General features: G+C 47.5%; 1 protein-coding gene across 5 annotated transcripts in view; it reads left to right on the top strand.

The window, feature by feature from the left end:
* Positions 1-23,849, top strand: part of SFMBT2 (Scm like with four mbt domains 2) — a 119,613-nt gene that overhangs the window by 12,586 nt on the left and 83,178 nt on the right. For 4 of the 5 annotated variants that reach the window (XM_054989227.1, XM_054989231.1, XM_054989230.1 and 1 more), the window contains exons 3-4: positions 1,545-1,639; positions 3,974-4,214. In XM_054989227.1, coding sequence (XP_054845202.1) covers positions 1,545-1,639; positions 3,974-4,214 — 336 coding nt within the window. Of the gene's footprint in view, positions 1-1,090; positions 1,144-1,544; positions 1,640-3,973; positions 4,215-23,849 lie in introns of those variants that run through there. The other variant, XM_054989232.1, reaches the window with a different exon arrangement.

Genomic DNA, 23,849 nt, shown 5'->3' with positions numbered 1-23,849 from the left:
GGCCAAATCCATGTGTTCCGGGTAGCCAGTTGGCATCTAACCCACGCACTTCAAGCAAATGGCTACTCCAGAAATGAAATCAGAAGAGCAATTAAACCAAGGATAAATCAAACAATCAAGGAAAAACAGTCTCCCACAGGAAAAGTGTTTTTGCCATATATCAAAGGAATCACTGATCAGATGGGAAAGCTTATGAAAAAGCACAGCCTACAAACAGTATTCAGACCCACCAGAAAAATACAACAGATGCTATGATCAGCAAAAGATAGTAGAGACCCCCTCACCTCTGCAGGAGTATACTGCATACCCTGCAGCTGTGGACAAGTTTACATCAAGACCACACAGTGTAGCATCCAGACAAGAATAAAAGAACATGAAAGACACTGCAGACTTGGCCATCCTGAAAAATCAGCAGTGGCTGAACATAGCCTAACTCAAACAGGACACAGTATCCTATTCCAGGACACTAAAATACTGGACAACACTTCCAACTACTTCGTCAGATTGCACAGGGAAGCCATTGAAATTCATAAGCATAAGCACAATTTCAACAGGAAAGAAGAGACCTTAAGAATGAATAGAGCATGGTTTCCAGTCCTGAAAAACACCAGGCTAACAAAATACTCTATACCTGACAATAGCCCTGCAGAGAAGATTAGCATATCAAGCACCAATCCATATGCAAAAGAACCTCCTCAGGATACAGTGAAGCCTCCCTCCATTAGCATTCCACACCCTGGGAAACTCTTACAGGATGACTCAGCCCAACCCCACCTTCCTGAGTAGATATAAATTACCTGCCAACTTCTTTTCCACACTGTGACACTGAGAGATCTCTGTCTTTTGGTGCTACATCTTTGAAGATGCCAGTCACAGCTGCTGGCGAAACGTCAGGAACTACAATGCCAAGACCACGGCTATTCAGCCCAGAAAATCCACAACAACCATCAGTTGGCAGAATTTTTTATGTTATTAAGGGATGATTTACCCATTGCTGACTGTGTCCTGTGTTACAGTTAGAAGATAGTTGCAGATTCTCCTCGATACTCATGTATGTTATGCTTTATTCAGATGCTTGAAACCTGGCACCCTGAGTTCAGGAACTTAGAAGAACTCACATCTGATTATTTTGCAGGGCACAAGGTAGGGACCCCAGACCCAAACTACACCCATTGTTATGTGTCAGTTGGCGGAGAGGCTGTGTTGTATAGTGGATGGAGGCAATTTGGGTTCACATCCCTGATCTTGAGAAGATAAAATGTGGGAGGGGAAAAGGTGTGTACATGGCCCTGAGTTCCTTGGATTAAAACGTGTGTGCACACACGACAAATCGGAGAGCTTGATGTATACGAGTGGGCAGATCCACTCGTAGAATCGTTTTCTCTCCGGAGCGGATGAACTGTCAAAACCTTCCTGCCTGCTAAGCACAGCGATTGAAATTTGCATTTTGGCTATAATGAACATTGTTGGCTTGTAGGCTGTCGGTACAGGAGACAAAATTGCTTGCAGTAACCCCCTTTTTCTCTATTTTTTGTGGTTTTTAGATGAAAGTTCAAATTCTGAGGATGATGATTTCAACTGGGACGAGTACTTGGAAGAATCGGGGTCGAGCGCCGCCCCTCACACTTCATTTAAGCATGTATGTACTTGGCCAGGATTTTCTAATCATACTTGTTCAGGAAGAGAGTTTGAAATCGGGGAGGCCGAGTCTGACAAAGACTCAGAAGGAACTTCTCTTTTCTGGGGTGTGAGAATATGGGGAGTGGTGAATGTTGTTTTTTCTTTTTCCGTTGAATCTGAAAAAGTTTTTTTAAGGGGGTGGGTGTGGTATAGTGAGTAGAGTGTCACTCGGCCTTAGAGATGCCAGGGCCTACCCATTTGGGGCCCAAATCGGTCCTCTGCAAAGCGCGTGTGCTCTCCCACGCCTGCACAATGACATCACTTCCTGGAAGTGATGTCATTGTGCTTCCCCAGGAGCATACACATGTGAGGAGCACTCTTCGGTCGCCATGAGGGTGAGTACCAGGTCCCCACCCTCCCGCTGGGAGGGTAAGGGAACCTAGCAACCCAGCTAGGCCTGGAGCAAAACTCTGGTTAAAATCCTCACTCACCCATGAAACTCACTGGGTTATAGGATAACAAATCTACATTGGGGATTTCCTGGAGATTTGGGGGTGGAGCCTAGAGAGGATGGAGTTTGAGGAGCGGAGGGATCTCAGAGTCCACCCTCCAAAGCAGCCATTTTCTTCAGAGGAACTGGTGTCTGTCATCTGGAGAGCAGCTATAATTCCAGGAGAACTCTAGGTGCCACCTGGAAGTTGGCAACACTTCCTGGTGGCCGGTCAGTCTGTCTCTTAGATGAACTAAGACTGCCGGGGGGGGGGGTCGGAACTAGAAAAAAATCAGGGAATTGTTTTCTTGTTCTCCTCCAAATACTTAAAAAATAATCCCATTCAAACACTGGACATTTTCAAGGGCATTGAAAATAGAATTCCTATGAAATGTTTTCTCTTTGGGTGTGAGAAAAATACTTTTCAAGGCATAGCTTTACTTGTTGAAGATGTATAATATGAAGGTTTTTATATAAGACACACAGTGAAGCTTCAGCCGCAGCGACAGCGGAAGAATCCGCAGCAGATCCTTCCACTGTCGCTGCGGCTGAAGCTTCACCGATGCGGCCGCTTTCTCCAGAGCAGCTCCCCGGGAGCAGGCAGCCCGCAGGACGCCCTGAGAGAAAGTAGCAGCTGCCCGCCCCCAAACGAAGCCCTCTTGTGGCTCTTCAGGCAGTGATTCTAACAGAGAGGGGAAGGACCACTCGGACTTCACTTCCCAGGTAACTTTGCGAGAAAAATCTAGAACATAAGAACATAAGCAAAGCCATGTTGGATCAGGCCAGTGGCCCATCCAGTCCAACATTCTGTCACACACAGTGGCTAGAAATCCAGTGCCATCTAAAGGACTGTCAGTGAGGCCAGGACACCAGAAGCCCTCCCACTGCCTTCCTTCCAGCACCAAGACAACAGAGCACCACCTCCCCACAAAGAGAATACCATCTATCTCCTGTGGCTAATAGCCACTGATGGACCTCTGCTCCATATATTTGTCCAGTCCCCTCTTGAAGCTGGCAATGCTTGTAGCTGCCACCACCTCCTGTGGCAACGAATTCCATGTGTTTATCACCCTTTGTGTAAAGTAGTATTTTCTTCTATCTGTTCTAACCCGACTGCTCAATAATTTCATAGAGTGCCCACGAGTTCTTGTATTGTGAGAAAGGGAGAAAAACACATCTTTCTCTACCTTCTCTAACCCGTGCATTATCTTGTGAACCTCTAAATCTAGTGTTCTCCACGTGAAGGAAGTCACTTGTAGTCACACTCTTAGAGGAAATGTTTTCTCTATGAGCGAAATACTTTTCAAGGCACAGTTTTACTTGCTGAAGATGTATAATATGAAGGTTTTTATATCAGACACACAGAATTACAGAATGACAGTTTCTGTGTATACTTGTACACATGCACAACTCTCAAACCCAAGGTGCATTTTTTTGCATCTAGAAGGTGCAGCTGTCGTCATGAGGGCAGAAAACATAACCTTTAATTTCTTTCCTATTGCTTTGCTGTGCCTGTCTTTAAAACTAAGACACATGTGCCAAGGTAGCATAAGGTGCAGAAGTTTGCAGCTGTCTCTCTAACATGTCTGTCTTTAAAATTAGGAGGGGGGGGGGCGATAAACCAGATACATCACTCTGAGCTTCTTAGAGGAAACAGGATTTTAAAAAATGCAAGTGTCATCACCTAATCTGTGCCCGATTCTTCTGATCCTCAATGTAAGACCCACTGGAGATGTCAGTCCCAGCAGGCCATAGCTCAGATTGGCCGAATTTCGTTTCCACCAGGCTGTAGTCCTATTCCTCCAAGGAGCTTGCGCCTTGCTCCTTAGAAATAGCAATATCATTCCTTTCTTCTTGTGCAAGGTGGAAACCAGCCTCCAGAGCAGCTTCCAGCCAGGGATGAAGCTCGAAGTGGCCAACAAGCATAATCCGGATACTTACTGGGTAGCGACCATCATCACGACATGCGGCCAGCTCCTGCTGCTGCGTTACTGCGGTTACGGGGACGACCGCCGGGCTGATTTTTGGTGTGACGTCATGACGGCTGACCTCCATCCTGTGGGCTGGTGCACCCAGAACGGCAAAGTGCTGATGCCGCCAAACGGTGAGTCTGGTACATTCTTCTAAGGTTACGCTGAAGTGCTCGAGATCTTCCAGTAATAGAGAACTGTGTAAGATGCTGGAAGAGCAATGTCGGCATTTGCAGCATGTTTTCTATTGCTAAATAGAAACTGCGGCGGGGGGGGGGGGTGCATTGGGATCGTGGCCACAGTGTGAGTAGAGTTTGAACTTCTTCTCCGCACCTTTTCTCCAACCATAAGTGGCCGCCTGGAGTTGGGGATACAGATATGCTGGGGTAGTATGGAGGGGACTGGTGCTGGAGGAAGGTACGTTCAATCCTCTTTCTCCCACCTGCCTTGATCCAAACAGAGGCTTTCCATGGCTGCTGTTGAGCAATAAAAGCATGCAGGACATTCGGTGAAGGATCATGAACACATAAGGCTAATAACTCAGATTATCAGTCCATTAAAGTCAGCAGTGTCTATTCAGAGTGGCTGTGCCTCACCGGGGCTTCAGGTAGAAGTCTTCCTCATCACCTAATCGTTCTACCTGAAGATGATGGGGATAGAACCTGTGACCTTCTACATGCCAGGCAGATGTTCTTCCACCGACCCCTTCCAGCACTGTCATGTTGCTCTGAGGGGCCATCTTGGACAGCAACAGGAAGCTGACTTTTGGCAAGCAAATCCCAGTTAGTAAAATCTGTCCTCTGCCCCTGTTTCAGTTACTAAGTACCGAGGGATGCTCAAGCGAACCTAATTTCATGTGTCCTCCCTCCAGCTTTCAATGCACTCACTCGCACAGTCGCACCTCATTTTGCTTCATATGAATACATCTATATGTTTGATATCAGTTCCTCCTCAACTGTTAAAAGTATTCCAGGCTGTTCACAACTGCCAGATTCCCAGTTTCCCCCACCTCCCACATCCGTTCGTTGAAATGCAGATCTTGACACTTTCTCACACTTAAGCAGGGCTCATTTTGAGGGGGAACGCGCAGGAACGCAGTTCCGGTAGTTCTCCAAAGAGGTCACATTTTGGGTCCAAATTGGGCCTAAAACAGCCAGGATTGGTCCGAAAATGGCCAGGATCAGGCCTCTGATGGGTGGCAGATCACTCTCCCACTCAGCAGCAGCTCAATTCTGACCATTTTGGGCCCATTTTCAGCCCTCTTTTGCCATTTTGGGCCCAATTTTGGCCCTGAATGGCCAGGATTGGGTCCAAAACAGCCAGGATAGGTGAGGTCAGGGGGTGTGGCATATGCAAATCAGTTATGCCAATGACACACTTCCGGTGATGTCAAGGGGTGTGGCATATGCTAATGAGTAGTGCTAATGAGTTCCTGCAGCTCTTTTTCTACGAAATGACCCGACTTAAAGAAACGCAGCTTGGCAAGTCAGAGGAGCCTAAAGGACTTGTTCTGCAGTGTCCATCCCTGAGAGTTCTTGCTATGGAAACGGAGCTGAGTTGGAGCTCTGCCCTCTCGACTTGGCGCTCCTACTCACTTGCAAGTGTAATCACGCAAAGGGAGCTCCCGTGAAAGCAGCAGTGCCAAGCGAGAGACAGCCTGAGTGTCAGTTGAGGACGGCGCATAAAATCCTGCACTTGAGCGCCCCCCAAATAATTCGTAACGTGTATTTCCACTCTTACGAGAGTGGCGTTTAAGTGAAAACGTCTCCTGCCTCCTTCGGCCTGGTATTCAGAGGTACACTGCCTCTGAACTTGGAGGTTCCACTTAACCCTCCTGGCTAATTTGCCACTGATTGACTTCCTGAAATTGTCTAATCCCTTTTGGAAGCCAACAAAAACGGGCAGCAGTGCCAGAGGAGGCAATTAATGAGCAGCATTGCTGGTGAAGGGTCCAAGCCGTGAGCCCCTGGCTGTTGCTGGTGATTGATCCTGTATGCCAGTGACCCACTGGGAGATTTCCCTGTAAGTTAAACAAGCAGCCCTGTGCAGGCTTCAGGGAGTGACACTTTCCCCCTCCTCCTCCTCCTCCTTTCTCCTGCTGTAGCCCACTGAGATTTTGTTCCTGGGGTTAGTGGTTAGTGTGTGTGTGGGGGGTGTGTGTGTGGGATTGGACAGAATAGTTGCTCCTACTTCCAGGGCCAGGGCCAGGTTTTCTGGCGCCTGAGGCCAGATACCTGCACCCAGGGGGAGCTTCAGGGGTGTTGCTATGCCCACGTGCATGTGCGCAAAGCGCATGCGCACACGCGGACTGCGTGATGACATCACTGCGCATGACATCATCATGCAGGGTATGCCGCTGCAAGCCTGCTGTCCCATTGGCAAGGCAGGCAGCTGGGATGGCACGTGGGTGGCCTTCCACCCTCCCGCTCAGTTGCCCTGAACTGTCGCAGCCACCTGCCATGCCTGGCTGGCCTGCAGCTGTGTGCTGGCGGCGGCAGCGGTGGCGGCAGCACGAGGCAACTGAGTGGGAGAGCTGGGAGGCTGCCTGCTCAGTTGCGCTGCACTGCCACCGCCAGCACACGCTCCTGGCTGGGCACCTGCAGGCCAGGTGTGGCAGGTGGCCAGGGCAGCACACGGGAGCGGCTTCCCAGCCCTCACGTTCAGCTGCCGGCGCTGCCACCGCCAGCCCCATGGTGCGCACCCCAGTCCCCAGTCAGCACTCGAGGCGGCTGCCAGCACCACCTCAATGGACGCACCAGCCCTGCCTGCTTCTGCAAATGGAAGTGCTGTTCTGCTGGAGGGGAACTGCTTGGTTGGATTCAAGAGCACGGCTTGCTTCGTTTCAAACCAACCAAATTGCTATGGCTGTCTTCCGAGGCCTGGTTTTGGGTGCCCCTGTCTTTTTGAGAGCAGGCAGGTGGCAGCTTGGGAGAGGGCCTTCTTAGTGGTGGCCCCGAAACTCTGCAATTCCCTTCCCAGAGAGACTTGCCTATCCTCTTCTTTTACTGATGGGTGATGGCTTTTTCATTTTGTCTGGCATTCTCCCAGCGATCCCTGCTTCCTGCCCTGTTTTTGATAACTTGTTTTAAGTGTGTATTTTATGATGTGGTAGGTGTATTTTAACTTGGCTTTAATTGTAAGAATGATGGATTTTTGTTTGGATGTATTGGTTTTTATTATATATTTTTACTATGTACGTTCTAAACCTATTAGCCACCTTGGTGGCACTGGTGAGGGCAGAAAGATGGGGTATAAATTCAATAAATAAAGAATTCTCTAAAATACAATCAAGAAAAATACAGAAACCATTCACAAATGGTGGTAAAATAATTTCTGGAGTGTTGCTAAGCCCTTATTGGCTGAATAATCCCAGGTTCTTAGAAAATGCAGTTGGATCTCTTGATGAATTCCATTTCAGCAGTTTCCCACTGGACTCTCCCTTAGAAGTTCTTTTGCTAAGGAATGGCTTTATTAAGTCTATGTGTTTTTTACTATGCTTATATGTCAATAAATTAATAGAAGCAAAGCAGAAGTGAGAGCAAGTCCGTGAATATTACTGAAAGGGTTGTGGCCTTGGCTATAATAAATTTGTTTGAATCATGTGGAGTTCGGATTTTTTTTTATTAGCCTCCCAAACTAAGCTTTCACGATTTCTAATTAATTCTGTCGGACGGAGAAGAAGCTTGGGTGGCCGGGGATTATGCAGTGCCATAAAGCGTATAATAAAATAAGGGGTTCAAAGGACAAGAGATTTTTATCATGTGCCATAATAGAAACCAGTGATTGGTGTATAGCTTGAGGCTTTGTGGAGATGCTGAGCTCTGCTTGGCTTGAGCTTGTGAGCGTATGTAGAATCCAGGGCACTTCTTACAAACCTCCAGGGTATATTGTATGGGTAACCCTCAACTAGAGTGGGTTGCTATGCTGGAAACCAGATGTGCTGTGTGTTCTGAGACCTGGAAGTTGACATTGGGAAGGACGAAGGACCAGTTTGGTGTAGTGGTTAGGAGCGGCAGGACTCTAATCTGGAGAGCCAGCTTTGATTCCCCACTCCTCCGCCTGAAGCCAGCTGGGTGACCTTAGGTCAGTCACAGCTTCTCAGAGCTCTCTCAGTCCCACCCACCACAGGGAGATTGTCATGAGGATAAAATAACACACTTTGTAAACTGCTCTGAGTGGGCGTTAAGTTGTCCTGGAGGGCAATATATAAATCGAATGTTGTTGTTGTTATGTTGTCGTTTTGTTGTTGTTAATTCATATAGTGCAAAAATGTATTCTGGAGTTCTGTGCCTCCCATTCTTGCAAAGGCCTGATTTGGGAACATGGCTTGCAGGCCGCTTCCTGCGTCTAAAATGGAGCCACTGTTTACCCCATTGGGGAAACTTGCATACATGCTGATGGCTAGATGCGTATTTCCTTACTGGGGCAAATGGAGCAAATAACAATTCCCCAGGGCAATTGCAGGTTGAGAAAATGGCCCAGGGCAGGGGGGGAAGGCAGGCTCAAGTCTTCTTCCCCTGTGTGCCATGGGTCCATACTGGGCTCATGGGCACCTGGGAAACATGGAATTCCAGCATGTCTCTCTGCTGTGTGGATAGGCGTGTGGAGGAGGTGTGGCTCTGTGGGATTCACCCGCAAGGCTGAAGACAGATGCAGAGTCTTGGTAAGAGTCACAGCAGGTTCCTTTCCTGTCTGTATAACCATCAAGTCAAACACTGGTTCCTCTTTCAGGGAGGTCGCCATGTTCTCACTTCCAACAGGGATCTTCTGCTTTGAGCTGCTAATCAAGGCCAGTGGGGGAAAGAAGACCCCCCCCCCCCAAATCACAGAGGACATGACATCGTTTCCAAAATAAACCCAGAAAGCATGTCATGCTCTAGGATTCAGTAGAAACTCTATGGTGAATCATAAAGTTATCATTAAATCCTAGAGCGGCATGATGTCCTTTCCAGGTTTGCCCCCAAAATAACATCCTGCCATTGGTGTGATGGCACCAGCCCATGTTTCTGCCCCCATAGTCTTGCCATCGGTTGGCAACCCTATCTTTCAGTCTTGAGTATCTCTTAATAGGCAGGAGGGAGTAGGGAGGAGAGAGACAGAGAGACATCCCCCCAGAAGTAACTGAGAGCGGAACTACAAGTGACAAAAGGCACAGATTGGACACTTGTCAGCTTCCCTCCAGTTTTGATGGGAAATGTAGGCAGCTTGGCAGAATGTTGGACAAGTGACATTTGAAAAGTCCATTGGACAGCAGTCAGAGAGGCAAGTTGCAAGACTAGGATGCCTACATTTCCCATCAAAACTTGAGGGAAGCAGACAAGTGTCCAATCTGTGCCATTTGTCACTTGTAGTTCCACTCTTAGTGGCACAGAAGACATTGCATGTTCTTCCCTAACCCTCCCACCAAGGGCCAGTCACAGCTTGGCAGCCCTAGGCAAGACTGACCCTCACTGACTGGCCCGAGGTCACTGTGATGTTTGTGAGAAGTCTGTTCCTTGAATCCAGGCCAGTGTTTTAGACTGCCCAAGTTCACTCCAGAGCTTAATGTGGGCAAGAACAGAGGGGAAAGGAAGTTGTTTGCTACTGTGGTTGCCCACAGAGCAAGAACCTGCCTTATTAAACTCTGCTCCTGCTTAGAACCACACTGCCTCTTTACTCTGATTCCTGGCATTAAGGACACAACACCCAGCAGGCTTCATGACTGAGTGGGCATTTGAACCTGGGTCTCCTACTCCAACCCCTAGATCAAATTGAGTAGCAGCTCTTTTTAATCTGCAAACCAAGTGCATTGAGACGTTGTCCCCATCCCCCCTCCAGTTGTCACCTAATCGTAGCTAACCTATCCCATTTAAGTATTAAAATTAACAGGAACATGCTGTAAATTGCATTAGAGAAAGAGATGGCCCGAGATGGCAGGCCCGTGTGCCTGAGCGAATCATCGGGACTTGATTTATTCTTTGGCTTCTGACAGGGAGCTGCGAAGTAGCTGTTATATGGCCCCAATAGAACATAATGGTTTAACTCACTGGCTGTTGTCATTTCTGTTGGCTTTTAGCATCTGGAAGCACCACAGTTTGATTGTAATAACTTGCAAGGGTGCTCAGGTGGTTCGTTCATGTATTCGTCACTTGATGGCTCTAGCATCACATGGCGGCTTTTGTATCTGGATGATGTGTTATTTGTTTCCAAGTTAAGTCTGTTGAAGCAAAAATAAATGGTTGTTTCATAGCACCCTAAAGAGTAAAAAATTTTGTTTGGGCAAAAGGTCCAGCAGATGCATGTGGTATTAATTACATATTAATTATTATAGGCTAATTGCATTCTGGTTGGTTAATTTGTTTATTATTATTATACTTATAGTCAGCTTTCCCCATGAACAGGCTCAGAGCAGTTCATATTAATGAACACAATATAAAAGCTAAAAACAGGTAACATGACAATAAAATTTACAATTTAGTAAAAACACAGCCGCGTACATGTTGCAAAGATTCATCAACATCAAAAACCCTTATAGCAGGGTTGCAAGTTGCTAGATGTATCGCAGACCATAGGGCAACCCGCCCCCCGCCCCCCACCCCATGGCAGGAGGCTGCTAGGATGGCTTCCGTGCCTCAACCACAGTATCCCTGGCGGAACATCTGTCTTACATGCCCAGCGAAAAGATAGCAAGTCTTGCTGGGTACGAATTTTCACAGACAGAGAGTTCCACCAGGTTTGTGCCAGGGCTGAAAAGGCCCTGGCCTTGGTCGAAGCAAGGCAAGGTGACCCTCCTTGGGGCCGGGAACCACCAGTAGATGTTTTTCTAGTGAGTGAAGGGCCCTCCGGGGAACATATGGTGAGAGGCGGTCCCGCAGGTATGCTGGTCCTAGTCCATTAAGGCCTTTAAAGGTTAAGACCAAAACTGTGAACCTGATCCAGAATTCCACTGGGAATGACTTTTCAGAATTTCTACAATCCTATGGACATCATGATACTATCTTTAAGTCCTGTGAAGGAAGGAAGGCAGGATAGAAAATATAATAAATTAAAATGATCAAATACAATATTTACTTCTTATTAACATCTTTATCATACTGTATGCAAAATAATAGCTGGGTGCTGAGTCCTGGGCCGTGGCCGTCCTGAACCAGGATCCGTTAGCCTCAGACAGAGATGAGCGAGAGTTTGACCAAAAGGTCCTCCCTTGGGCCGAGTATCACCCTATTCTGCTTCCCCTCCTCGGCTGTAGTCCCTTCTGAGCTGGGAGCCAGAGCATGAGTCTTCCTGCCTGGAGCCTTTTAAACGCTGCAGCTGGGTCTCGGGCATGCCCATTGGGCTCCCTTGACCCAGATCCCCTAAGCGGATGTGGCCAAACCCATGATGGACCAATAATGGCCACTGAGCAATCTTTCCTTTGCTGCCCCCCTCCCTGCCCCAAGGTGGCTCCACCAGACAGCTGATTGTCAAATGGCCGGCTGTTAAAGGGCCAGCTGTCATTGATCAGCCACCTGGCATGCAGATCTTTACAGGGCGCAACTGTGGTTCTACTGGGCCCGATGAACTCTGGGTTTGATGCTGCGGCGTGCTAAGAACAGGGGTGAGGGGGTGGGGTCTGGCATTGTGTTGGGGGGGAAATCGAATTGGATGAACATAAGTTTACCAGGCACAGCCTGGCAACCAGCAGGAGACTGGGAGTCAGTGAGGACATGGGGGACAGCTGTCAGTGACGGCATGATATCACTTCTAAGAAAATCCAGAAGTGATGTCACGCCTCTCTAGGGATCATTGGAAATTCTGTGGTAAAAGCATAGAGTTTCTGGTAATTCCTAGAGAGGATTGAGTGGTGGTGGGAAACAGGAGCTGAGGCTGGCAACCCTAGATGAACTGTATCTCTTAAACATTAAGGCAGCTAACCGAAGGTGATTTAAAAAAAATTAAATTCAGGTGAAACAATCAAACTTAACTAAGTTTAGGTTCAATTGTTTGTAGAAATTAAGACAAGCAACAGAGAACCAAGTTATTGTTTCCGCTCCTTCCTCTAACCTTTACATAGAGCACTTGAAGCTGCTTTATCAGACTGTTGCTCAACCTAGTCCAACATTGTCATTTCTGAGTGGCGATATCTTTCCAGGGTATTGGGCAGGAGAGCAGTCCTTCCCAACACTGACCGCCTGAGAGCTTAGGTGGATACTGCTGGGACTGAACATGGGACCTTCTGCGTCGCAAGCAGTTACTTTACCATTGAACCCTGATCTCTCTCCTGAAATATTTAGGTCTTTATTTAGACATTTCTACAATTTTTCTGAATTGAGACATGTATTCTTTAACAGAGAAGGTGAGAAGGGACTGTAGTTTGGAAGCAATCGTATCTTAACAGTTGTTGGAGTCCAAATAAAACGTTGATGCTTTTTACTTAGAGTGCTACATAGGACTCCACCTTATCTGGCAATGTTGCCAATACTCCCCCACATGCATGCATGCGCGCGCGCGCACACACACACACACACACACACACACTGAACTACACAAGCTATCGGAAAATTGAACAGATAATTGAATTGAGATTCCTTCCTTTTGCAGTTGAGAAATCATAGCTAGGAAAAGGTAGTTCTATCCCGTCTCTTCCCTAATGTTATCCAGATACACACACACACACACACACACACAAATATAAATATATCGTGTCTCATTTTTAAATGGACGTCATTTGAATTGCAAACACAAACCTCTCCGTTTACCCTTCAGAGCAAAATGAACTTTATTTAAATGAGAGAATATGCTCTTCATTTCAATGAGTGGATGTTGATTGTAGCACTAGCAGTGACAAAACAAGAAGCTGTTCTTCTGAGCTATGTAGCCAGAAGTATCCAGGCTTTCTAAGACAAAGGACTAAATCTCATGCTCTCTGCAATTCCATCAATATTCCATATACCATCATAGTCCCTATTTCCTCCTCAAGTGGGAGGGGGACAGGAAGTAGGGTTGCCAGGCCCCGTCAACCTCCCGGCGAGGGACAGAGGCCTGGCACTTACCTTTGGGGAGAGGGGGGTGAGCACGCGCGGAGCGTGCATGCATGCCCCCACAGGCGCAGTGACATCACTTCAGGAGTGATGTCATCGCATGGCCCCTGGGCAGGCCTGTTTTCGGCGCTGCACTCCTGCGCTCCACAGTGCTGGAAATGGGCCATTCTGCCGCAGATTGGGCCTGTTTTTGAGGTGCTGTGGAGTGCAGGAGTGTTCCTGCACTCCGCAGTGCCTCAAAATGGGCCCAATCTGCGGCAGAACGGGACCGTTTTAGGTGCTGCAGAGCGCAGGAGCATTCCTGTGCTCCACAATGGCTCAAAAATTGGCCCAATCCGTGGCAGAATGGGCCTGTTTTTGGTGCTACGGAATGCAGAAGCGCTCCTGCACTCTGCAGCACCTCAAAACGGGCCCAATCCACGCCGAAACGGGCCCATTTGGGGGTGCTGCAGAGCGCAGGAGCACTCCTGTGCTCTGCAGCTGCTGAAAACGGGCCCAGTTTTCTGTGGATCGGGCCCATTTTGAGCACTGCAGAGTGCAGGAGCGCTCCACAGCGGCCCCGATCCAGGTCAAAGCGGGCCTGATCCCGGTGACTGCAGCACATGGGAGCACACTGTGCTGTGGGGGAGTGCGCAAGGAAGGTGTGCGCCCCCTGCTGCTCAGGTAAGTGGTGGCAGAGTGTGGGGAGTGGGGGCGGGGGATCCTGCACCCCCACTGGGGTCTGGGATCCCTAACAGGAAGTGATGACAGAATCTCTTTCTCCCCTACTCTCGGGCATGGTGTCATGTCTGTCTGTCTACATACATGCCATCATTGTGTCGCTGACATTTCTTGTTCACTACTGCTGACATTATGCAAGAGCCATGCTACTGTATTAATGTGTATTAATTAATATGCTCTCTCTCTCTCTCTCTCTCTCTCTCTCTCTCTCTCTCTCTCTCTCTCTCTCTCCCTCCCCCTGCATAACTGTAGTGCAGATGTTACTGAGGACCCAAGCAAGGGCCTCTCCCTTATCTTAGAGAAATATGTGAGTCTCGGCTAGCTGTAACCTTGAAGTGTCTAAATGTCAGTTTCAGCTACTAACCCCAAATGCTGGGAATAAGTTGTTGTCTATCTGATTCATAGTCATAACTAAGCTGAGTCTCACAGAACCTGTGTAAGCTGTGCGTCAAAACTCTGTTGTCTGAAGTGCGGGAAAATTAAGTATAACCGAGATTGCCTGATTTGAATTGCCACTTCTGTCAAACTCTGTGATGGCGTGCAGACCTGAACTGTATGGATTCTAATAAACCAATGTGTGTTCACTGTAGATGGGCTTGAGGGATCTACCTGCCAGGGACTAACACATGGTCTCAAATAAGTCACAAGAAGTGGGCTCAGGCAGTAAATAGAAAGAAAAGATGGACAGGACAGCTAGATTATGGTAGTGAAGATTAACAGACTTGCAAGAATCAAGAATTGGAAGAGCAAGTTTCGGGTGCCTTCCCACCCTCTGCCTGGACTATAAGGACTCCTCCTTTTTTCCACTCCTCATATCTGATGAAGGGAGCTTTGACTCTTGAAAGCTGGAAATCTTGGTCTTTAAGGTGCTACTGGACCAAGTCTTGATTTTCTACGAAAGGCCAACATGGCTACCCACCTGGAAGAATTGGAAAGTAACTCTGGTATTGCTTAGAAGTAGGGAGGATAAGCAAAAGCCAACAAACAGCAAGGGATCCAGTCAGCATGTAAGGATCAGTTATACAGTAAGTTATAGTGAGAGCCCATCTAAATCTGGTCTCTCTGGTCCAGTATTTTACATGGGGTTGCCAACTCCAGTTTGGAGATCTCTGTCCTGAATCTAGTCTGTCCTCCGAGAATTTTTCTAATTCTTTTAATAATAATAAAAAAGTGAATGGCTGTCAAATTTTGTGTCAATGATTTTCAGAATTTTAAATGTGGGCTGCTTCTGGGCTGCCCATTTTCCGCAGCTTCTGCACCCTGAACTGGCCGAGTAATCAGGGCCGGCCCACCCATTGAGGCCAGTGAGGCCACCGCCTCAGGGTGCTAAGGTGCCAGAGGGGCACCGGCCCAGGGGCAGGGGCACGCGCCACGGAGCTGCTGCCGCCACCGGCGACCAGGAGCGTGTGCTGGCGGCGGCAGCGTGGGGCAGCTGAGCGGGCAGCCTTCCATTCAGTTGCTCTGCGGACCAGGCACAGCCAGCGGCCAGGCCAGCAACTGAGCGGGAGGGCTGGAAGGCCCCCCCGTTTGCACGCCAGCCCCTGCGTGATGATGTCATATGCAGTGACATCATCACGCAGTCCGGTGTGCGCGTGTGCACGTGTGCGCATGCACAGAGGCAGCATTAAGCTGCCTCAGGTGCTAGCAACGCTGGAGCCGGCCCTGCGAGTAATACTTGCAGCTTTTAAGAGCCGCTTGAGCCAACTGACAGACAGAGAGCAGCTCATAGCTGGCTGTACTTTCCATTCCTAATAATATGCTTAACAAGGCAGGAAAGTGCTCTTGTCCCTTTTTTACCCTTGTGCAACTGCAATCTCTAACTCCATAAGAACTGCAGATTCTGTGCTGGGCTAGTTTCCTTGGCCGATGGTGTGGTTGAGTTCACACAGCATTGGCCTTGAGATGAATTTGTAATTCTTACGGAGTTAGAGATTGCACATTAACCCTGCTTAGGGTCGCAGCCTTTGGAACAAGATGTTTCGTTATGTTTGTGTATGTGTGTTGAATGCAGGTGGCACCAAAGCCTTAGTTCACTAGGGTGCTGAAAACTCTTGGACCTACAATAGAGACAAAGATAGGCTTGCCAACCTCCAGGTAGTGTTTGGAGATCTTCCAGAATTACAACTGATCTCTAGACCACAGAGGTCAGTTTCCCTGGAGAAAATGGCTGCTTTGGAGGGTGGAATTTATGGCATTATGCCCTGTTGAGCTCCCTCTCTGCCCCAACCCCAGCCTTTCCAGGCTCCTCCTTGGAATCTCCAAGAATTTCCCAACCCAGAAGTGGCAACCTGAGTCCTACCGCAGGACCCCATTTGGTTTCTTCAGAGAGATACAGATGGTGTCAGACAAGGGGGCGTTACTCAGGTCCTTGGCTTGGGAACCTTTCCACTGATTTTATATTTCTGTTGCCCCTGGGCCAGGCTTTTCAGATGTGGCATCCCTTGATGTCAGCTTCTCCCCGAGCTCACAAACCTCTAGCGCATTAATGCCACAATGCCCACAATATGCAGTCTGCACCAGTCACGCACTGCGGCCTGTCAGGTACACGGTATGCCCACTCTTTGTGGGGAGGGGGAAGCCTTCTGGCCTATAATCGCTTTTAAAAACAACAAAATGGTTGTGCGGGAACATATGAAGAGCAAGACCACACAAACGGCATATAATGACTTGGAAATAGTGTTATGTCTGAAGAGAAATAGAGAGTGGGAATTTATGGAAGGTTTAATGAATAGATATTTTTTGCCGACTTTGTGCTTCGGCAGTAGTGGGTGACCGGGGCAGAAAGCAATAAACAAAGGAGCCGGCTTCGGGGGTTTGTTTAGGCTTTTAAATTAAACTAATTTAATCAGCTTCTGCAGTCATGCTTGATATTGGTTTATTTCTGTGTGCTGTACTGTATGCAAAGCGTAGTTGGGGGGGTTCCTCCTGTACTCTGACTGGAGGGCACTCTTTTCTCAAGAGTTTTGTGTTTTGATTTTTAAAGATGCCTGGCAAGTTTGGCAAAATAACACCTTAGAGTTGAGTTTTCATGAGTGAGGACACTGCCTTATTCGCCATCTCCAGAATTCTCTTCTGCAACCAATATCTTATTACATTGAAAACACTGATGTAATGGCTTGGCATCGCAGTATACTCGGGACTAGACATGGGCACGAACCGCATTACGAACCAAAAAAACCCACGAACCACCTGATCGTCTGTTTGCGATCCGTTGGTTTGTGAGGGTCCATGGCCAACGAACCAGCATTTGTTGGCAGCCCATTTCATTGTGTTCGCCCGCGGTTCATGAAGCCAGACAGTCAGGCACCATCAATCAATTCCCTTGGAAACGGAGCTGGGGGAATGCCTGAACTCTGTCTGCACTCCTTCTGTCGCCCTGGAAACCCAAATCGAAGCCCAGCTTACCTTGATCGGCAGGTCTTCCTTCCAACCATGGAGCTTACAATTGGTTACATGGGAAAAGACACCTGGGGGAAGGGGTGTGTGTGTTCTGTAGCCATGGGCACTCCAATCTCATCCCTGCAAATCCTAATAGGCAGTTCTGATGGCCAACCCCTTGTATACTGGGCCAATGTCAACCGGTGGCTCTAATTGTATTGAATGGGAGTTTCCTGGGGGCCTTGGATTGGAGAGGGTATAACTCCAAGATCCCTATGGCAATCTTGACCAAACTTGGGTACTGGCTGGAGGAGAGCCTGCTAAACACTCCCTGGGAATATGGGCTCTCTAAGTCCAACGGGGGCCATTCTGACACCCACGAACCTCGAACCGGTTTGTCAGCGGGCAATGTTTGTTTCGGCTCATTAGTTCGGCTTCGTCGGCGGCATCAAACCATGAACCGCTGGTTCATTAAATTTTTTTGGGTTCGTGCCCATGTCTACTCAGGACTGCCAAAAGGAAGCATTTCTTTGTTTATTAGTTTGAGGAATTTCCTACCACAAGGTAGGGAGCACTCCTTTCGCTTCGATGTAGGGTTCCCAGGTCCTTATCCCTTCCTGGCGTGGGGGGGGGGACCTGGGACTTATCCTCCGAGGCACTCTGGAGAGGCGTGATGACATCACTTCTGGGAAGTGACATCATCATGCCAGCCATGGGGGTGCTTCTATGCTTTTCTGGCCTTTTTGGGGCCAAAATTGGTTCCAACAAAGCCTGGGAGCACACCGACGGCCAAAGCGATCCCCTCACTTCAGGACGTGATGTTGTTGCATCCCCTGGGAGCACACCTGGTGCACACTTTTCCTGGTTTGCCTGCTGGTGGTGAGCGATTTCTTGGGGGGTTTACTGTCTCCTGCCAATAGGCGGGCAAGCCAGCAAACTCCTGGGAGATGGTGGGCAACTGGTAAGCCTACTTAGACTGGCTGAATGGAACCTCAGAGGCAATGTTCGTGTGATTGCCTGTTGCTGGTGGGGGGACAACAGAGCAAGGTTTTGGCCTCTGTGCTCCTTTTGTGTCCCTTCTGAGAATCAGGCCGGCCTATTTGGGAAATGGGATCCGGGCCGTGGATCCAGCCGATTTAGATGTTGCCGACTATCCATCTTTCATTACCGAATGTCTCTGTTTCTCCCTCCTTTTGAAACACAACGTAAACAGGATATTGACTTTAATAGGAAGTCAACAGGGATTTCAAGACATGGATTGCTGGTAGCATCTGGGAAATCTCAGTCAAGACAGATATAGGGGTGCTGTAATATTAGAGTTTTCTCAGCAAAATAGCCTTTTGTGTCTTGGGCAGTTGAGTGCATATAAAATCCTTCCTTCTGTTGAATGAGGACTTAGCCTTGATATTATTCATAGATTTTTAAAGCCTGCAATGCTGCACAGGAAAAGAGGGCTTATTTGGGGTATCCTTTCCATGAAGATAGGTTCAGGCGGGTAGCCATGTTGGTCTGCAGTCGCAGAGCAAGGTACAAGTCCAGTAGCTCCTAAAAGACCAACAAGATTTCCAGGGTATAAGGCTGTTTTCACACATCTTAACCGCTGTGCAAAATCGTTCAAAACTCATGGAACAACGGCATCTTTTTTTTCTTGAATTTTTTTATTAAAACTGTAAAACCCACGAAAATAATACAGTAAGATAACAGTGTAAAACAACAAGCAATACAACATAGCTTTCTGAAGTACAAGAAGATACAGCTGGTTGTATAAGTACATGTTCAGAGAGAATATTAGCAGTATCCAACTTGGTAGCACAAAGTATAAGCATGTGTATATATATATATAATATACATATATCGAAAACCTAAATAAAACTTACATATTTACATACATGTTAAAGATTTTCAGTCCAGGTAAGGAACTATTATTTTCTATATGATCAAAGAACGGAAACCATTTCTCAATAAAGTTCGTGGTGTTCGGAAAATGCTCTATATGATATATTTTGTCGTATAGTTTTTCAGAAATGAAATGATCCCAGATTTTAGAATACCAATTATCAATTGAGGGGATAGATTTTGTTTTCCATAATGTAGCTATTGCACTTTTCGCAGCTACTAGCAAAGTGCCTATAAGATCTTTTCTTATCTGGGGAATCAGGGTCTGGATTTTGTCCCATGGGTCCAGGAAAAGAAACTCTGGTGCAAGAGGGATCTCATACCTTGTTATATGCTTGACGACATCTTCATGGCATGATTTCCTGTCATGATTCCGTTTCGTGGCGCCATTTCTGACATCATCGCTCCATGAAATGGAGTCATGATGGGAAATCGCACCATGAAGACGCTGTCGTTCCATGAGTTTTGTGCAACTTTGCATGGCAGTTAAGATGTGTGAAAACGACCTAAGCATATACAACTTGGAAATCTCGTTCGTCTTTAAGGTGCTACCGGACTTGAATCTTTGGGTATCCTGTATACCTTGCCAGTATTTCACATCTGAAAAAAGGAAAGCACTTTTAAAGTGCCTTTCTCTGCACCCGCGTTATTACTCGACCTACCAAGCATTGCAAATAGCCAAAGGCTTCTCTGTGGCTGTTGCATTCATTTATAGCCATCGCCTGTTCTATGCCAGTTTGAGAAGGTGTTTGTTCTTTTGGTTAATGATATACTAGAAAAACATCTGTCCTTTAATGCATTGCTCGGAGTTCAAAATGGAGCTCACCAGCTGTAGCATGCTAAATAGCTGTAAGCCAGGAGGGGCGGAGACATGCAGAAGGTCCCAGGTTAAGTCCCTGACATCAAGAGATCAGATAGCTTGTGATGAAAAAGACCTTTGCCCGGAGAGCTGCTGCCAATCTGAGTAGACAATGTTGATATAAGGCAGCTTCATGAGTTCCTGTGTGTTTTGCTGCCATTGTGTGTAGCATCCATGCACGTTCTTTTCATCCTCATGGGAGCTCACTGGGAGAAGAAATCCCAGCACCACCCCACACACAATCTTCTGTGCTTTTCTTATTTCCTCCTCCTCATGGTGATACCCACTGCTGAGAGCGCTGGGTGCCATTTTGGATAGTTGATGCTGATAAACCTGATTTTTTTCAAAAAAAAATAGTACTTTTTAATTCCACTCTTCAAAAAGCTCAAGATGATGTTCATCTTCTCTCCCTTCCTCCGTTGAATTCTCACAACAACCCTGCGAGGCAGGTTAGGCTATGATTAGCCCAAGATCACCTAGTGAGCTTCATAATTAGGGTTGCCAAGTATCCGGTATTCACCAGGACAGTCCAGTATTTGGGGGGACTGTCCAGGGAAAATGTTCCCCAAATACCGGACACCTCACCCTTCTCTTGCAGCCATCCCTGCTCCATCGCCTGGCCGCCCAGTCTACAGTGATGGCATGACACTGCTGCTAGCCCAGAGAAGTGGCCAGCCAGCTTGGGTGCCAAACCAGCCTCCTGTAGCAGTGCAGCTCCAGCCTGGACGCCTGGCTTGCTTCTGCAGCCGCATGGCACTAGCCGGAGTGGCCAGCCAGCCTGGGTGTCCAGAAGTGAGGTTGGCAGGGGTCATTTCGTAGAAAAAGAGCTGGAGAAACTCATTAGCATAACTCATTAGCATATGCCATGCCCCTTGACATCACCAGAAGTGTGTCATTAGCATAACTGATTTGCATATGCCACACCCCCTGACATCACCTATCCTGGCTGTTTTGGACCCAATCTTGGCCATTCAGGGCTGAAATTGGGCCCAAAATGGCAAAAAGGGTTTGAAAATTGCTAAAAAGGGGCCCAAAATGGTCAGCTGCTGAGCGGGAGAGTGATCCACCACCCGTCAGAGGCCCGATCTGGGCCATTTCAGCCCCAATCCAGGCCGAAACGGAGCCAAAACGGCTGAGTCAGGTGGGTGGGGCTACCTGTCATGTGACCTCTGGGGAATTACCGGAACTGCATTCCTGCAGTTCCCCCTCGAAATGAGCCCTGGAGGTTGGCATGCTGATGCACTTCTGTTAGTGATGTCATTGCGCCGATCGTGAGTGCGAGAGAGAGTGTAAAAAACCTCCTAAATTATAGCTTTGGCTAGCCCGTTACATGAATAGCTACTTTTGGCTATTTAATATAAGGGTATATGCATATATATAAGATGTTCCAGCTAGAGATTATCTGGCTCCTGAGTTCCATGCAAATAAAAAATATCCATACAAATTCCATGCAAATAAAAAATATAACAAATGAGGATACTGCTAGTATGTATGTCTAGAAACTCAAGCTGCTTTCCCACAAATCAGGTGTGGATTAATGTTTTTATTTTGGGGCCTACCACTGTGCCCTTGTTTGTGTCCGGTGGGGAGAAAAAGTTCTTTTTCCCCGTTAGAGAATCAGTTGTGATTTCTTAAGTGGAGGTTGCACTGTTTGTAAGCTTGGACCACTGCATGTTTCTTGATGTGTGAAGGAGACTGATTGGATGTTGCCATGGTAATGTAAAAATGTCTGAAAGCAAAGACAAAATACAGGTTACGTGGCAATCCGATACAAACCCGAATGCACTTAAGGATAGAAGTTGGAAATCCTGAGTTTCAGGTACAGCATCTTCTCCTGGTAGAAGGGCTTCTTTCTTCTGAAATGACATACGTCCTTTTGGCAGGATACATATGGGCATGTCTGCAGTAAAACAAAGAGGTGGGATTTATGAGGCTGTAAAAATGAAATAAGGGTCGCACTGGGATGTCATGGAACATTTTTTAATGAAATGACCACACGCCGTGTTTGCGAAAATGTCTCCTCTACCTTTAATATAGTTGAGAAATTTTTGAAGGAAGGAAGACGTTTATTATGCTGTCAACAAAAATAAGACAAGTTCCCACCCCAAGTTGCTTACAGCCTAACTTTTGGGAAGACTGCAGAGAGAGAACGTGCAAGATAACCAGGTGTGAATGAAAGCAAGGTGTATTTTCTCTTAAGATTGATAGGAGAGCCAGCTCCAGGTCAGGAAATTGCGGAAGATTTTGAGGGTGGAGCCGGGGAAGGGTGGGGTTTGGGGAGGGGTAGGACCTGAGCTGGGTTTCATGACATACAGCCCACCTTCCAAGGCAGCCATTTTCTCCAGAGGAATTGATCTCTGTCATCTGGAGATCAGTTGTAATTCCAGGAGATCTTCAGCCACCACCTGAAGGCTGACGATCACAAAGGTTGAAGACTTGGGCGTAGTGTGTTAGTGTAGGAAAAAGAGATGGCGAAGCCCTGAACTGGCAGAATGGGCTTATACCACTTGGTGAAGGGGTTCCCCCTTTGAATGTTTCTTCACATAAAACATATTCTATGCAAATAAAAAATTAAGCGCCTTGACCTGGATAGCCCAGGCAAGCCTGATCTCGTCAGATCTTGGAAGCTAAGCAAGGTTGCCTTTGGATAGTAATTGGGTGGGAGACCTCCAAGGAAGACCAGGGTTGCAGAGGCAGGCAAGGGCAAACCACCAGTGTTAGTTTCTTGCCATGAAAACCCCAGCAGGGGTTTCCATAAGTCAACTATGACTTGATGGCACTTTCTGCCACCAGAAAACGTAGCATAGCATGGACTTTCTGTCTACAAATCCAGTTTTCTCTTTGCAAGGAGAGCTCTGGAGAGCTTTCAAGGGAAGTGCGAGGAGCTGATGCTGGTGACGGAAGGGCTGGTGATTGGAAGAGACTAGGAAGCCAGGATGAATATCCGGGTCAAAGTTTTAGTTCCAGCCTTCCTCCAAAGAACTCAGGCAGCAAACAAAAGTTCACTCCACCAAGTGTTGCCAGTTCCAAGGTGGGAAATTCCAGGAGATTTAGGGGATGGAGCCTGAGGAAGGCATGTTTTGGGGAGGAAAGGGACCTCAGTGGGGTATAATACCATAGAGTCCACCATCCAAAGCAGCCATTTTCTCCAGGCAAACTGATCTCTGTCATCTGGAGACAACTGTAATTCTGGGAGATCTCCATCCACCACTTGGAGGTTGGCAAGCCTATCTCTGCCTCCATTGTGTTCTCACAACAGCAGTGTGAGTAGCTTAGACTGAGAGCGGGACCACAAGTGACGCCTGACACAGGTTGGACACTAGTCAGCTTCCCTCAAGTTTTGATGGGAAATGTAGGCAGCTTGGCGGAATGTTGGACAAGTGACAGTTGAAAAGTCCATTGGACAGCAGTCGGAGAGTCAAGCTGCAAGACCAGGATGCCTACATTTCCCATCAAAACTTGAGAGAAGCTGACTAGTGTCCAACCTGTGTCAGGCGTCACTTATGGTCCCGCTCTGAGAGATTGTGACTAGCCCAAGGTCATCCAGAAAACTTCATGGGCAAACTGGTGTATGAACCTGGTTCTGAGTCTCAGTTCGACACCCTAACCACTATGCTGTACTGTGAAGTGGCTCTGTATTCACATGCCCTTTTAACTTTTGAATTAGGGCATTTACCACTGAAAATGCTCTTGCTGTGATAAGGAACGTCTAGGATTGCCAGTGGTCCAAAGCTTAAAGACTGATGATGTCACAATGAATAGCAATAGGAAGAATAAAACTTCCACAAACCACCGCATGACACCCCTGAATGTGGCCCTTAAATTCTTAAGAGGCAATTTGGGAGCAGTTCCTCTAAGGCCTGGTTTCTGTGGTCAGAAGAGAATTTTGTGGGTAGATTGGTTGTGCGGGTGTGTGT

This window comes from Eublepharis macularius, chromosome 9 (genome assembly GCF_028583425.1).
Source record: "Eublepharis macularius isolate TG4126 chromosome 9, MPM_Emac_v1.0, whole genome shotgun sequence".
NCBI lineage: Eukaryota > Metazoa > Chordata > Lepidosauria > Squamata > Eublepharidae > Eublepharis > Eublepharis macularius.
This window is presented reverse-complemented; position numbering and strand designations above follow the sequence as displayed.